The following is a 16761-nucleotide window of genomic DNA, read 5'->3' as shown; positions in this document are numbered from 1 at the left end:
TGCCCTTCACTCCAAGCCCCTCAGCTTTACGCCCCTCTATGCCACACCTCACCATGCCACTTTACACCACTCCCACGCCACTCTTCTACACCACTCTCATGCCACTCTCTTCTACACCAGTAACTTTCAGCCATGCTGAACAGCAGCTACTCTGGTGTACAACATGGCTAAAATACATTGGCAGAGCCAATAGCTCTTTCATCGGCAAAACCTATTGGCTTTCCCAATGCTTGTAAATGACTCTTTTCAGAAATAAAAAGATGTGAGGGAAATTAACTTCAGTTATTGTTTAGCTCAGAGTGGAATACATTGAATTCATATTTATGTCTGAAAGAAAAACCTAAGAATACAGAAGCCCCACATGCACCATGTTGCACTGTTAATTTGTAAAAAAAAAAAAAAAGAAATAAGTGCCAGGGCCCTCATCAGGAGGCTACTGCAGCGTGCACCACCAGTTGCCCCTGTCAGCGCTGCCAATGATGGCACTAACACAACAAACTACAACACTCCTACATGTGTGACAATTCAGACTATTCCAGGCTCCCAAAGCTATTAAAATGGCTATGGCAGCATGTATTAATCCTTTTTAATGTGAATTGAATTAATAAATGACTGTTGTGCTCATTTTTTAATTAATCATACCACGCCACCATGTGGCAGGCTGTCATAAGTGCTGTGCCGAGCACCGGCTCAAATTAGGGACTGCAATGTTGCCGCTATTGGGAAAACAGATCATAGTTAGCAAGCTGTCGGGGCAGAAGAGTGTGATCCTAAGTATGTTCTTTTTATTGTTCACCCTCGCCTCTGGCCTTCCTGTCTGGTTTATTCATACTGAAGGCTCACCTCTCATATTAGATCACTTATACCATGCATGTGCAGAGTGTTTTGCAAAGAAGTGTAAAGATTTCGTTTCTGCTCTAGTGGACTGGTATTCGATTTTTAATGGGGTAAAAGCTTTTGAGCAATTGTTAGCACCTTTAAATGCAGCCTGCCAGTGGAGTGGTCCTCAAACACCTGGGAGGTTGCAAGAGAAATTAAGAACTCTGCCCTCAAGAACTAGGATTGGAAAGTTAATATTCTATCACACTTAACTGCATAAAAGAGATAACTGTGAATGCAGTATTATTTTATCTGTTAAGTATGTATTGTTATTTACTTAAGTTATGCTTTTAGGTGTTACTTATGATATACATATTGTAAGGTCCTGGAGAGGTGCTGGGCTAGGACTAGGAGACCAATCAGCAGCTGAGTGTTTGTGCTCTATTGCATGGTGTGCAAAGTCTACAAATGTCATAGTGAACAAAACACAATATGGTAGGAATAGGTGTGACAAGGGGTTTGCTGTGGCGTCAACCAGGTACAAGTAAAGATTTCCCTCACTTTCTCCAAAGTGACACAAAAACATAATTCTGTAATTTACACTATGGCCATGCATTCTTTTTTAACGCTAAGGAACATACTGAAGATCAAAATCTGCACCCCAGGCTACTGGGATGTTCAATGCAACAAAAAGGTTCAGTGAGATAGTTAACACTAGTCTAACAAACACTTGTTTTTGTTTTTAGGATGTGGAAATGGCAAATATCTTCATATCAATCCCCAGGCATTTAAAGTAGGCTGTGATAACTGCTTTCCTCTAGCAGAATCTGCACGGAATCAGGGATATGAAATCATGTTGTGCCTTCCCTATCGAAATGAGTGTTTTGATGCAGTCCTCTCCATTGCTGGTAAGTTGTGCTTCCGATCTATATTTACTTATCCTAAGTTTACGTAGTTGATCTAATTGATCATCTCTAGCAACATTTAAGTGTGTGTGTGTGTGTGTGTGTGTGTGTGTGTGTGTGTGTGTGTGTGTGTGTGCGCGCGCGCTTCGACCTCTTAAGTGCCAATGGTTTTCCTCCAACCTTTACTTTTTGTTGGGGAATGGGCTCTTTTACTTTGGAGCTTTCTCTAGAGCATGATATATTTTACGGTTAGCATCAAATGGATAACTAACAGTAACCTAGGTTTTGAGTTTCATGTAATCTATTTGCAGTAAATGGCAAAATATAGTGGGAATTGTGTTGTATCGATAGTCCCATGCCTCCACCCAAATAAATCTGTTTGGTACCTCCACCATCCCATTCCATCTTGGATGGGGTCAGAGATCTGGGGATGCGCACAGATGATGCCTTTTGAAGACAATCTGTAAACCACCTGTGTTCACCTAGTGGTTAGGTGGATGAGCTCTTAGAACAAGGAACTGTGGTACAACCCCAAGGAGCTCTTGTCCGTGAAACCGATGTTGAGTTTAGGAGAGGTCTGGGAGGGTGTGATCCTAGGGTGCATCAGACATGCTTGGGAAACTCTCTTTTGGGGCATTGGTTCTTGTTGATATGTGTTTCATCTGTCAAGAGATTACCTGGGCTGTGGTGATGCCGTCCACCTTGTACAGTCCCTCATATCTTAGGTCTCCCCTTCAGACAGCTTTCATCTCGTTGCTTATCATTGGTTGGCTTTGTCACTCATTTACTTGCTTCTTATTCCATGGCTTGCCTTTCTCTTCTTGTACTAGTCACTTCCCTGGCACATAACTTGTTTGCTTCCTTCCACTTTTCAGATTTTCTCTTTATCTTTTTCGACAAACACCCTTCCCAAACAAATCCCTCTGGAACTGCCTCCACATTGTTCCCTCATCCGCTTACCCTTGCTCCCCAGTCCCACCTACCCAGGTCATCCAGTGCTTCTTCCACTCCTACGTAGCTCCTCTTAGTTTCGTTTTTGTTCCTCATCCAGCCTCAAGTGTCTGTTGCTTCCCCGCCCACTCTAACTTTCTTTCTCCAACATGATCTCGCCCAATCTGTTCCCACTCTGCTCCCTCGCCGCTGGTGGTCCTTTAAAAAAAAAAAAGTGTTATCTGTTTTTTTGGGGGTGGCTCAGCAGCTGAGATTTGCTGCTGGCCACTTGCATGCCAAAATGTGCTTTTGCACAAGTAAAATGTATTTTTATGTACAAGTCCAAGTGGCATCTGCCATCTTGGATCAATAATAAAGAACAAAAGAAAATGGTGCCTGCTTCATTCTGTAGGCATGCTCCCTGCACTCTGCATCCACTTGACCTTACCTCTCCCTAAGTCCCATACGGCAGAGGTAAGGAGGCATGTACCTGGATACCTGTCACCAAAATGCTATCTTCTAGAGTACAAGGAGCTCATTAGGCCTTAGTGAATGGTCTCTTGGATGTTAGGATTCGGGTAAACCCGAATGGTTGAACGTTTTGGTGAATTTGAATGTGGCGGGGTTCATTGTTAGACATACTTTTTATTCTCTCCTGTTGAGTACTTAGGGACATGAATGGAACCTTAAGTTGTGCATTTACAAAACATTTCTACCTTTTCCTCTGGCCAGGCCAACTACCTCAATGCTTGACCAGGATTGAAATTGTCCATACTTTCCCATAAACTTGACTTCTTACTCCTTAGCTGGGAGCCCTCTCTACTAACTGGCTGATAACTCTCCTGCATCAGCTATAATAACTAACCGGTTCCTCTGCAAGTAACGTAACTTTAAGGACCGGCCTGGAGCGGACAGGTTGCCAACTGAAAATATGCCCGACTCATGCCTCGAGGCTGTTGCCTATTCTTTGTACTATGCGGTGCCTCCACTATGCTGTGGTGTCTGTCTCAAACTAGATTACCTTTTCATCCACATGCATCCTAGTGGTCATGATCCCCTTGAGGTCAGACATTCTTGATCAGCCCTTTTTCGATTGGGGGGAACGGTCTCTCACCAGAGAATTTGGACGTTAAAAGTATTTTGCTGCAAGTCAGATGGGAGCATAATGTCACCCTGTTGGAGGGTGCCTGACATCTTTGGGAATCTCAAGTGACTATGTGACCTCTTGCTTTTGAGTGGTGGTATTGCGGTCTCTGTTTGCACCCAAAGTAATGTGTTACTTCTCTGTGGGTCCCAGGAAGGAGTTGCACTGTCCTCAGGCTGTGGTTCGGACAGCTGGCTGATCTGATCTCGTACCAGTTTCCATTTCAACAATATTGTTAAATCCTGCTTGATTACATTAGCCTGCAATAAGCTAGTGACAACGGATGCCTTCAGGGACGGGCACTAGACTATAATGACTCACAAAGATTTCCCAGGGGCCGACAAAGTATTGTCTGTGGCATGTCCCAGGCCGCACCAATGCCAGCAAGGTGAAGTCCTGGAAATAAAAGGTGGGCGTAGGGGGGCGTGAAGCAGGTGCATGTGTGGACAAGAAACCGAGCCTCGTGACTTCTGTCTGCTACCCACGCTCTATTCTCATGCACCAAGAATTAAAGTCAAAGCATTAACTTATAATGTCAAATCTGAAAGGGAAAGAGATACTCATCTAGGGCCGTATTACATATTGGTATTGTTTGCGCCCAGAGCATCTTTGAAAAAGTGTGCCGGGCGCAAACAATGCCAATGCACTCCATTATGGTGAATGCGCTGCCCTGGGGGCAGCCACGAGCTCGCAGCTGCTCAGTGTTTTCACAGTGCAGGCGGCATCCGCCTGCATTTTTACAGGGAAATCGAGATCCCCTTGCAGGTGGGTGCAGTCAGTGACTGCACCCACCTGCAAGGGGATGTCTTGGGGGTCCATGGCACCCCCTTTACCCCCTGCAGAGGGCTGCTTTCAAGGGGCGCACTGACCGTGCACTACCTTTTAAATGGCGGCTGTCATTGCGCCTCCTGAGGGCTTCTTTGGCTCTGCGCCCGCGTCTGTAATATGGCGCGGGCGCAGAGTCAAAGTAATTCCGTCATTTGCTTAGGGCACGCTCCTATGCAAATGAGGGAACACCCTCTGTTGATAGCGCTGGTGCTTTAATTGCACTATCAGTATTATAGAAGGGGGCGCACAAGCGTCTGCGCCCCCTTCTATAATACCAAAGTGCCCCGGGCTGCGCAAAGCAGGCGCAAATACCTGTTGCGCCCCCGGGGCACCTTATGTAATACAGCCCCTGGTGGCTGAATTGCAAAATGTGACACCAGAAGACCTTTATTTATGCCTGTTTCACAGCCTTCTGAATAATCCTGATCTCTAAGGTGAAGAGCAGCCCAGGGCTGTTGGTCACTCAGGGGCTGCAATTAAAGATCAAGAGGGGCCGCATGAGGTCCCCGGGCTGGACTATGAGTATCTCTGAGCTTGACAGAGAACTGCAATGGCTCAGCTGTGTGGATACTTCACATATGTAGGGTAACACACCCAGGCACACATCTGAACTATACATTTCATTTTCTTTCCACAGTATTTGAGTTGTTGAGCTTCACTGAAGTACTTCACCTTTAGTATTAAAATCTAAGGTACATTTGCAACTCCAGAGCCAGTGTAGTGCTTACATTGGCTTTGTATTTTCAGTCTTGTTTCTGAATCGACTCTCTCATGTCTCCTGTCTTTTATCATTTACCTTGTATTGTTCTCGCGCCACAGGAGTAGTTCGATTTTACTGCAGTTTTGCAGGGAAACTAGAATTACTTTGATTTATTTCTAGGAGCAGCGATTTCACTCTCTTATGTCTGTAGAAATTAGAATTAGATTTTATACACCGTGGCAGCGATGATCACACTCATTTTTCTATGCGGCATTCGAGTTATGAATTTGCTAACAATGACATTATGATTATGACTTCACTAATGGAATACCTTAGCATTATCATTATATCTGCTGTAATGAGATACCTTGGTGTTTGCTGCATGTAATCGGTACCCTAGAAGTGTTTCTTTTAAGTTCTTTCTTGGCGGGTTATTTGCATAATTCTTCTTCTAGATGTGGTTCATGATAGAATTAGTTGAGTGGCGCATTTTAAAAGCAAAATCAAGCATAAGTTTTATTTTACTAAGCACTATCCCACTATTTTGATGGAGTGACCATTATATCCATCCGGGTTGACTTATGGGATTTGAAGTTTCTTTACAATTTTCTATGAATATTGCTCCTATTATAGCTAACTTGAGATATTGCTAAAAGAAGAGCAGGAGTCTACAGCCCTTCATGTCTGCTCCCCTCCTGTCTTCATCATGCATATTGGTTATTAGTACGTGCCTGATGGAATACATACTCTGGGGAAATATGCCACATGACTGAACAAGGCAGATGAGTTGCCACACAGCAAACAAGTTAACCAACCAAAAATCTTAAGTGCCTCTCACAATCTACTTGACAGCAGTTCTCGAGTCCGCTTTAAAAATGGGGCAAACTGAGCACAAATGTAGACCTCGGCAGGTGGCCTAGCAGAGCCCCCGGTCAGTGGAGTCTATGGCCCTAATCTCCCCAGGTGGAGGACTGGCAGTCATAATTTCAGTTCTCTTACTGCCTAGCGGGGATCTGGTTACCTGCAATTCATCCATCAGTAGGACCGATGCATTGTGGGAAGAGCAGTTTGCAGCGTTTGTGCTTTTTGTTTTAATTTTATTTATTTTGCCTCACTTGGGTATCTTTTCTTTGTTTTAAAGATACTCACAAAGTGGCAATTTGTTCTAGAAAAACAAACAAATAAATTACCCTGGCGAGGAGGGAGTTTTCTCTCTGCACGTTGGGACTTTTGGTTGATTCCTCTGCCCGGGTCCACAATGCAAGGCTAGTGATGGGCAGCCCAGTGGTGGGTGGCCCGTCAGGTCAGGTGTACCAGCAATGCAACCAGAAGAGGCTGCATCATCAGACTCCTTTGATTCCACCATCTTTGAATGGGGCAAGGAAACGTGAATTGGCTGTTCTCTGCCTGATGCTTTGAATCACCAAACACATCCTGACCCTATCTTATTTCGGAACTGAAACAACAGCAAGATATCTACGTCTGCCACAAAGCATGTCTGCTAGCCATTGGACTCCCAGAACATTTAAGGGAAGATTCCAAGCCGCTTGACGCAGCATTCCAGAATAGCAATAACACACATTACATATCTAACTAAGTAAAAACTATAACGTTCCCTTTTATGACATTTATTGTTAATTTCAATTGTAATTCAAATCTTATGGTAAGTACATTTATAGCGCTAAAGTGGGAGATAATTATATTCATGAATTTTACAGTACAAACAGTAATTTTGAGATCAGTTTCAAATGGAGTAAATGTCACAGCTTCAGATGCACTGAAAATGCACTGAGCAAAAGAACAATTTCTGAGCTGCCTCCGCCACCAATCTTGCAAGTTAGGGCAAACACATAAAACAACATCTGCGATATTTAGTGCAAAGGCAGCATCAATTATCACTCTTTCTAAAATTTTCCGAGGTGACCTAAATTGAAATAAGGGGATTAATAAGAAACCGATGCTCAAAAACAATGTATTTTTAGGGCTTGCCTGAAAGAGTGCATCCACTGTCACTTGCAAGACATTTTGTTAACTTAAAAGGGTTTTTTAGCCCGCCTATTTCTTGCTATTGGTTGGCTTCATTTCCTTGGTTCTCTTTGGTCAGCATATGTCTGCTTCACTTCCTTTTCGTGTGTTTGCCCCTCTGTTAGTTCGTTGCCCAAGTACCCAATCAATCGATCAGGGTTTGTAAAGCGCGGCTACTCACCCGTGAGGGTCTCAAGGAGGTGGGGGGTACGGTGGCTAAAACTGATTGCTAAGTTTATCCGAAGAGCCCTTAGGTCCTTCCTGAATTGCATTAGCGAGGGTGATTTCTTAAGGTGGATGGGTAGGGTGTTCCATGTCTTGAGGGCAAGGTAGGAGAAGGACATTCCTCCGGTTCTGGGCTTGCGGATTCGTGGGATGGTAGCCAGGAAAAGCTGGGTGGAGCGGAGGTGTCTGTACTGCTTTCTTATGGTGCCCAGTGCCCTTCCACTGCTTGCATACTTTAAAAAAATTATTTTAGTTGTTGCACTCCATAGAGTACATGTGTTTGCAGGTCGTCTCCCACTCCGATCCAGCCCTGCGTTGTTGCTTGCCGTCTTCCACCCTCCCATTCCCTCCATATTATATGAAGAGAGGTGTGGGAAAAAGTCAAGGTGTTGACTCTACCGAGGCTAATCCCCTGTTTCATAAAACAAGCACCTTGTGGTATTCACTTATATTATTTCTTAGTATGGTTTTGTTATTCCATCTAGTTAATCTGTATGACTTATGTAAGTAGCTTTAGAAGTAGAATGTGGTTGGTGCCTAGCTACGATGCTGCCTAGCTACCAGGTGCTCCAGAGTCAGTTGCTGCTGTGTGTCCTGTGGTTAGGATGCTTTTACCCATGTACTTAAAATAAAAGAAGAACTTCCATTTTCACTCTGCCTCTTGGTACTTCATTACACTGGCGACGAGCAGAAGTGGATGGTACCCACGAAGAAATTGAAGAATCTTCAGAGAAACCCTACATCTCGCAAGATATTTCTTCTTCCTGGTGACATCAACTTCTAATCAAGCGTCCTAACACAGATAAGTGCATTCCACGGAAATTTAAGGTAATGTGCTTGGCTTTATAGCGCACCTTTGCCGCCTCTTTCTAGCCTTTCGCAAATACTTTTTCTCATGCGTTATCGTTTTCAACTCAAAACGTTAAGTGAGACTCTCTTGATATCCCTTCCTCATCTCTGCACTTCAGGATTTATACAGCGTACATTGTATATTGCTGCCACTTATGTACTTTGACATATTGAATTGACTTTATGCTTAAGCGCTTACAACGGCACCTAACCTGCTGCATTTTTTTTAATTTGATCACGAGCTTCATATTCTTGTTCGGCTGCTCGAGTCTCTTCATGTCACAGTCAGACGTGTACCAGCGTCTTCATCACGTCTTCACGCTGCACATCACTCTGACTCATCTCCTAGCAACGTGTTACAACCAGCCGTGTAGCAGCGTCTTCAACATGTCCTCAAGCTGCACGTCATTCCGACTCTTCTCCTTAGCAACGTGCGGAGGCCCTTCTTACACGTCACAAAGACAACTCTACGGCTTCACAACCCTGCAGTGCGCATTCATAAACGCGCTATTACCAGTTGCTTGTTGTTCAAACAGCGCTGACAAACACAGCACTTTAACGCTGATACACACAGCTTACTTATTTAATGCGCATTTGTGTATCGGCATTTCTTTCGTTTTTTACTTCCACGCTGTTGCACACAGCAATTTTAAATACTTTAAGTCTGCTATTCGCTGATCCACACAGCACAAGTTAATACGGCATTATTCAAGGTGTGCTCACCACGCTGATACACACAGCAATCTTTCCTCAATTTATTCCACTTGTGTATTAAGCCGATGACTCGCTAATATACACACATCTATACTGTCTCATAAATTCAAAAGTTAATTTTCAATCTTCATTGTCCTTCAAATACTAACACCCAGTTACTGAACAGTAATACTGGATTTATTATTATTTACTTAAGTTTTATGTTTGCTTAATTCACTAGCCTTTCTTTTTAGGTTAAAAAGATAATTTAAATTCATTAAACTATAAAACCATTACATCTGTCTCCAACATGCAAAACGTAACACCACCTCCCTTCTTTCTTTCAAATCCTGGTGACCCACCTTTGCGTTGGTCGAAATGGAAAAAAGTATTCCTCAACTACGCCAGGGTCTGTGGTGTATCTTTAAGTGCAGAGAGAAAATCTGCTCTATTGTTGCATTGTTTGGGTCAGAGGGCCAAGACGTGTTTGAACACCTCCCTGACTTAAACGATGGCAAATCTGACAACCTTAATGAATTTGACTAAAAAAACTAGGTAAACATTATCTCCCAAAACTAAGCACCATATTAGAACGTTACCATTTTGGGAAGCGTGTACAAAAATCCGACAAGTCTGTCGAGACATATCACAGCTTTACGCAAGTTAGGTGCTACTTGCCAATTTGAAGGGTCATTGGAAGAATGCATACGTGACCAATTCATGCTTGGTTGTAATGTTGAAAAGATAAGATTCATTTTGGCAAAAAGATGGTCCGAAGCTCAATGAGGTGATTGTCTTAGCCAAGAAAATAGAACATTCCTTAGCGTGTGTGGAAGTAATAAAAAAGGAGAATGGGGTCTTGGAAGAGAACGTACACACTATCAACAAAATCCCGCAAACTCTTTTTCGAAGCAAAATAATCCTGCTTGGAAAGGTCGTTCAACTAACAACATTTGTTCTAATTCCAGATGGAAAGAAAATGTTAAACTCAAATGTTACCGTTGTGATCTTTTTGGCCATCTTGCAAATGACAAATCTTGTCCTGCCCTTTCTTCTAAGTGCCACAGCTGTGGGAAGGTTGGACACTTTGCTAAAGCTTGTAGAGCCAAAAAGTCTAAATCAAATAAACGTGTCAAGGAGGTTTTCTTCGAAAGTGATGACTCAGAACTTGAACTTGATGATCTATATTGTGGAGAGATTATGACACCTTGTATAAATAACAAGTGTCAAGGGCCTGTTGATGGTGTTCTTGTGAATGACTAACATTAGAATGCTCTTTGATTCAGGTGCTAAAATCTCTTATACCCAAAGATTTCTTTGATTTAAAACTACATGGTAAATTGAAGGTCTTTAAGCCAGACATCAGACCTTTAGCATATGGAGGACCACCCATAAAACCTTTTGGTTATTTTCTTGGCAATTTTGATTATAAACAAAGGTTAACTGCTAGTGACATCATTATCAGCTGGTTTCACCAGGCTGACTTGGGAGTATCGCTTGTTCCTAGTGCTGATCCTTGCATTGTCTTGAGAGACATCTCCTCGCTTTCTTCCACACAAAGTATTGATTCTGAGCACGCTTGCAAGGATATCTCAAGTGTGAGTGATTTCGGCTCTAAGTTAAGAACTGAATTCAAAGAGGTCTTTAACAAAAAGTTAGGTTGTGTCTCTGATTATGTTCACAGAATTACTGTAAATCCTAATTCTGTTCTTGTCACGTGCAAGGTACGAAATGTTCCCCTGGCCGTAAAAGAATCTATGCATTTAGAACTTGAAAAATTAAAGTGTGATGGGATTATTGTTGAAACTGAGGCAAGTCAGTGGTTAGCTCCAGTTGTCGTTGCACGCAAGGCCTCAGGTGAAGTACGCTTATGTGTGGACTTACGTGCACTTAATCGTGCAGTTGTTGCGGACAGGTACCCTCTCCCCAACATCACAGAAATGTTGGCACAATTAAGAGATTCACGTATTTTTTCCACACTAGATATGCGTGCCGCCTATCATCAGGTTAAGATAGATCCTACTTTCATGGATCTGACTGCCTTTATTACCCCTTTTGGGACATACAATTTCACACGTCTTCCTTTCGGCTTGGTCATTGCAGCCTCTGTTTTTCAGAGGGCTATGGAGGATGTGTTAAAAGGGGTAGAGGGAGTCCAGATATATCAAGATGACGTGTTGATTCATGGTTCTTCACAAGTTGAACACGATGCAAGACTGAGATGTGTTCTGGAATGATTTCACATGAGAGGTTTAACTCTTAATGAAAATTTTAATCTTGCTGAAATTGATTATCTTGGACATTCTTTGATACGCATAGGTGTCAGACCTAGGGAGCATTTGGGAAAGACTATTGATGAACTACCCACTCCTCAATCTAGGGATGAACTAATAACTTTCCTAGGTATGGCTGAATATTATAATAAGTTTGTGCCATGTTTTGCCAGTCTTAATCACACTCTCAGGTCTCTCTTAAAAAAGGGTGTAAAGTTCTTATGGTCACCACAGTGTCAATTGGAGTTTGAGGAGATCAAGAGAGCACTTAATTCAGCTCCTTCCTTACAGAGCTTTGACTTTTCTGCGGACTCTGTTTTGGTCCCCGACGCGAGTTCTAAAGGATTGGGAGCTGTCCTTAAAGAAATTAAAGATGGGAAAGAGGAAACCATTATGTTTATTTCGAGAGCTCTTGTTGGTCCAGAATTGCAATGTTCTGTGATTGAAAAAGAAGCACTTTGTATTTTTTGGGCAATCAAAAAGCTTAAGAAGTTTCTCTGTGGCACCTCTTTTGTTGTGCATTCAGATCACAAGCCATTTAAAGATTTATTTTGTAAGAAAGATCTAGATGCGGTTTCCTCTAGGATTTGTAAATGGGTTATAGTACTCCAAGACTTTGATTTTGTTGTAAAGTATATCCCAGGGATTGACAACAAAGTTGCTGATTGCCTTTCGCGTTTAATACCCAAAACTCTGCTTACCCTGACTCTGAAGACTCATGGGAGATAGACAATTTCAAGGAGTGTGAGGTTGTTGAAGGTGTTGTATCTGAGATGGAATGGAGAGACTCTTTAAAAAATGACAAGGTGTTGCTTGAAGTTTGCAAGTTTGTGTCTAGTGGGTGGACAGGTTTTAAGTCCCTGTCTGGTGGTGTGCGGACATTTTGGAATGTAAGACATGAACTTTCATTGTATAATGATCTCTTGTGGAGAGGAACGTGCCTTGTTCCTCCGTTTCCTCTTCGCGAGAAAATCATTCATTTAGCACACGATGGTCACCAAGGTATCTCCAAAACCAAGGAGAGAGTTTGTTTGCACTTCTGGTGGCCAGGTGCTGATATTCTAGTTTAACGCTTGGTCAGAGACTGCTCTGAGTGTAGAATGTCTGACAAGGTCTGTAAAACTGGAGCTCAACCTATGATTATTCATGAACCTCCAACTAGATGTTGGCAAAATGTTGCCCTTGATCTCTTTGGTCCTGTTTCTTCCAAGTCTGGTCAGTTTTACATGTTGGTACTTATAGACATGTACTCTAGATGGCCAGAAGTAAAGGTTACCAAGGTATTGAAACCAGAGATGTTATAAACTTTTTAGAAAACATTTTTTACAGGGAGGGTCTCCCCGAGACTCTCTTAACTGACATTGGTGTACAACTTTGTCTCAAGAGAGATGGAGGACTTTTTAGCTAAAAAGGTAATTGTTCATAAACGGTGCTCTCTTTACCACCCAGAGTGTAATGGGATGGTTGAGAGATTCAACCATGTCTTAAAAGAATCTATTCAGTCGGCCAAGGAGCAAGGTCATGACTGGAGAAGCACATTACTTGAGAAAGTTATGGCTTATCGTTTAACTACTCACTCTGCTACTGAGAAAGTTCCCTTTGAGTTGTTTAGGGGACGCACATCTAACACTCATTTATTTCAATCTTGGATGAGAGGGAACGGGCTGATATTGGTGTTTCTGAGGATCCTCAGTGGAGGTCACTCCAAGATTCCAAGTAAAAAAAATGAAAGCTAATTTTGATGCCAGACATACGGTTGCTCATACTTTAGTTAATATAGGTGATTGTGTGAGAGTACGATTTCCACAGAAAATTGGAGGTACTAAGTTCTCTACACCGCGGAAAGTAGTTAAGGTTTGCAGCGTGAATCTTTCTGGATTCACTATGCTGTGCATTATTCCGCCATCAAGTGGTTGGGTCCGGAATTGTAGTCTCTTTTCTCTTTTTTTAATTTTTTTTCGTGGCCCAGGTGGGCGTCGACATACCACATTTTGGTGTCCTTCATGACGTCGACGCTCTTCCTCTGGAAGCTCCCACCGTTGGGTCTGGATCATTGCCAACGAGTTCGAGCTTTGGAAGAGGAATTAAGTAAAATCACAGAAAATCAACAAAAAACTACTTTTCAGCTACACCGGACTACAGGTCAGGTAACCGGAGTGACAACGAAGAAGGCTTACAACCAAAACCTCGACGTTCGATGGAGAATGTGCTCGCAGGGGGCTCCCTGAGTGCGGGGATGGACAAGACATCGTTCAAATTTTGCACTAATTGCCACCACAAGTACGCCCAGAAGGATCAACATCCAGTCTGCAACCTCTTCCTGCCGCTAGACCACAGCAGCGAAGACTGCAACGCGTGCTCGGCGTTTACACCCAAGACCCTCAGAGTAAGGGAGAGGCAGAGAAGGGCAAAGCACAGCATGCAGGGGCAGGGGCCACCACCATCACTACGAGACTTGGGCCTCTCTAGTGGAGAGGAGGACAACATCGCCAAAGGACCGGAGGACTGCACGGTCGTCGAGGTCCATAAGAAGACGTCGAAGGAGGTAAGGGAGTCATCGACCCCTAAACACTTAAGCGACACTCGAAAGGGTGAAGCTAAATCCCTGAGCGACACTCGTAGAAGTGAAGCTGAGTCCTCGAAGGGAGCTCTGCCGCCGAAACACTCGATGAAAGCAACAGCTACCAGGGACAGTCAGCTGAGCGGATCCTTCGGAAAGGACTCCCATTCGGAGAAAGCCCTCGAAAAACAAAGATCGTCGAAGGTTGCCTTTGAAAAGGACACCTCGGCGCCGAGGAAAGAAAAGCCGGCATCGTCGTTGTCGACGGCCACGAAGAGAAGCGCTCCAACCCTCGACGCCGAACATGTCGCCGAAATGGAGAGGAAGAAGAGGAGGCTTGAGGCCCGAAATGGCGAGCATCCTGCAGAGGAAAAAGGACTTCGACGAGAAGATGCGCCAATACATCATACCGCTGAAACCCTTGCTCGAAGCCGAAAGGGACGAAGAGGACGCGGAACCGCCGAAAACGCCTGAACCATTCGAGGAACTGGGAGACGAAGACTACTATTTCGAGGGAGAATGCGACGAAGATCTGCAATCCTACCAGGACTCGACGTCCTCGGAGGCACAAGACATGGAATGGCAAGATCTCGACGCCGAATCGCCGGAAGAAGGGGTAGACACTTACCCTTCGAGGCCCTCGCCGCCAGACGACATAGGGTCTACAATATGGTCGTACAAAAGGCTGCACAGACCTATGGAGTGAAAATGGAGGAGGAAAAGCCCAAGGCATGTTGCCTCCTGGAGACTCTACTGCCTCAACAAACTAGGAGCCAATTCCTGCCCATGCTCCCTAGTGTGCTGGATCAAGGAAGAGGGGCCTTTAAGGAGCCAGCAGTATGCAAAGTTGTGACCCCTAGAACTGAGAAGAAGTACAAACATTCTTCAAAGAACCCTGCATACATCTAAGGGTCAGTGCCAGCCGACTCCATAATTGAAGCTACGGCTAGGAAGAGGGCCAATGTACCCACTAATGCCGGACCAACTCCAGACAAGGATAGTAGGAGGATGGAACTCACAGGGAGAAAGGTGGAGAGAAATGCAGCTATACATTGGTGCATCGCAAACTCAAACGCCCTGATCAACAGGCACGCATACCAGCACTGGGATGAAGTGGGGCAGCTGCTAAAGCATCTACCAGACCAGTACCAACAAAGAGCAGCTCACCTGGTAGAAGAAGGGAAGAACATGGCAAACACATGCCTAAAATCGGCATTGGATGCTGCAGAAACATCGAGCAGGCTAATGATGATAGGAGTGACCGAGAGAAGACACGCATGGCTCAGAATTTCGGGATTTAAGCCAGAGGTGCAAAGCAACATCCTAAATAATCCTTTTAATGGAGAGCAACTGTTCGGCACGCCAGTTGACGACAAGTTGACGCACCTCAAGAAGGACAACGAAACAGCAAGGTCCATGGGAGCGTTGCAGTTCAGAGGAATGAGAAGAGGCACACCCATGAAAAGGCCGGGTGGTAGAGGAGGCAACTTGCCTACCACATCGCACCAAACATTCCAGCAAGGCTACCAAGGTAACAACCAAGGTCAGCAGCAGCAGGGACAGCAGCAGCAGAATTGGCAGTACCAGCCCCGGGGACAATCCTTTCGAGGGCGTGGAAACGGAAGAGGACAAACACGAAGAGGAGGGTAGCAGCCCTCAACCAAGTGACTCCACCATGGAACAGGCCCCCACCCGAACACCTCCGGGTGGGCGGAAAGACATAAAGAAGAACTGCAGCCGAACGTTCAACGACGAGCAGTACCTCGAACACTCAACACCGGTAGGGGCAAGAATAAGACTTCATCCAGGAATGGAGAAGGTCACATCGTACAAATGGATACTAAACATCATACAATACAGATACTGTATAGAGTTAGAAAAACAGCATCTGAACAGAAAACCAAGAAGCAAGGCACACTCAGCAAAGGAGCTCTCGCTCTTGCAGCTTGAAGCGCAAAAACTGCTCAGCAAGGTGGCAATAGAGGTGGTAATGCAAAACCAAAGGAACTAAGGGGTTTACTCAACTTACTTCCTGGTGCCTAAGGTGGACGAAACAATAAGACCCATCCTAGATCAAAGGTTCCTGAACAAATTCATAAAAACTCAAAGGTTCAAGATGACTTCCCTACAAGAGGTAATACCACAAATACAACAAGGGAACTTCATGGCTACTATAGATTTAAAGGACGAATGCTTACACATCCCCATCAACCACAAACACAAGCATCTGCTAAGGTTTGTGATCAACCAAAGCCACTACCAGTTCATAGTACTGGCATTCGGCCTGAAATCCGCACCAAGAGTGTTTACAAAATGCCTAGCAGCTGTCGCAGCACACCTACGAAGGCAAGGAATATGCGTATACCCCTGTCTCGACGACTGGCTCGTAAAGGCACGTTCATACAGACAATGCAAGCTATACATCCAGCAGGTCATGCTAACACTGACAAGATTGGGTTTCTCGATCCATTGGGAGAAATTGTCAACAAAACAAGAACCAATCAAGATATTCTTCGGGGCAGAGATCGACACCATACAGGCCAAAGAGTTCCCCAGCTGGAAGAGAACATTGGCGATACTGAAGGAAACACGTCAGTACCACAAGGGGCAAGTTCTGACAGTGAGGACGGTGAGCAAGCTGATGGGAATGATGGCATATGCATTCACCTCGTCTGAAACATTCGACTACACATGTGGCCATTCCAGGAATGGATACAGCAGCAATGGTCACGGGCAACTGAGAGCTGGGAAGATCTAGTGGTTGTCACACATTCAGTGCATCAGGAAATAGCGTGGTGGAACAAACAAAA

General features: G+C 44.2%; 1 protein-coding gene across 5 annotated transcripts in view; it reads left to right on the top strand.

Annotated features, from left to right (window-relative positions):
- The window catches only part of LOC146802131 (putative tRNA methyltransferase 9B), a 162972-nt gene that overhangs the window by 122627 nt on the left and 23584 nt on the right, over window positions 1–16761 (top strand). For 4 of the 5 annotated variants that reach the window (XM_085621694.1, XM_085621695.1, XM_085621696.1 and 1 more), the window contains one exon: window positions 1566–1727. The exons of the other annotated variant lie outside the window; for it this stretch is intronic. In XM_085621694.1, coding sequence (XP_085477820.1) covers window positions 1566–1727 — 162 coding nt within the window. The remainder of the gene's footprint in view (window positions 1–1565; window positions 1728–16761) is intronic. 5 annotated transcript variants of the gene reach the window in all.

Source organism: Triturus cristatus, chromosome 8 (genome assembly GCF_964204655.1).
Source record: "Triturus cristatus chromosome 8, aTriCri1.1, whole genome shotgun sequence".
NCBI classification, from domain to species: Eukaryota; Metazoa; Chordata; class Amphibia; order Caudata; family Salamandridae; genus Triturus; species Triturus cristatus.
Note: the sequence above shows the minus strand (reverse complement) of the source record. Positions and strands in the feature narration are given on the sequence as shown.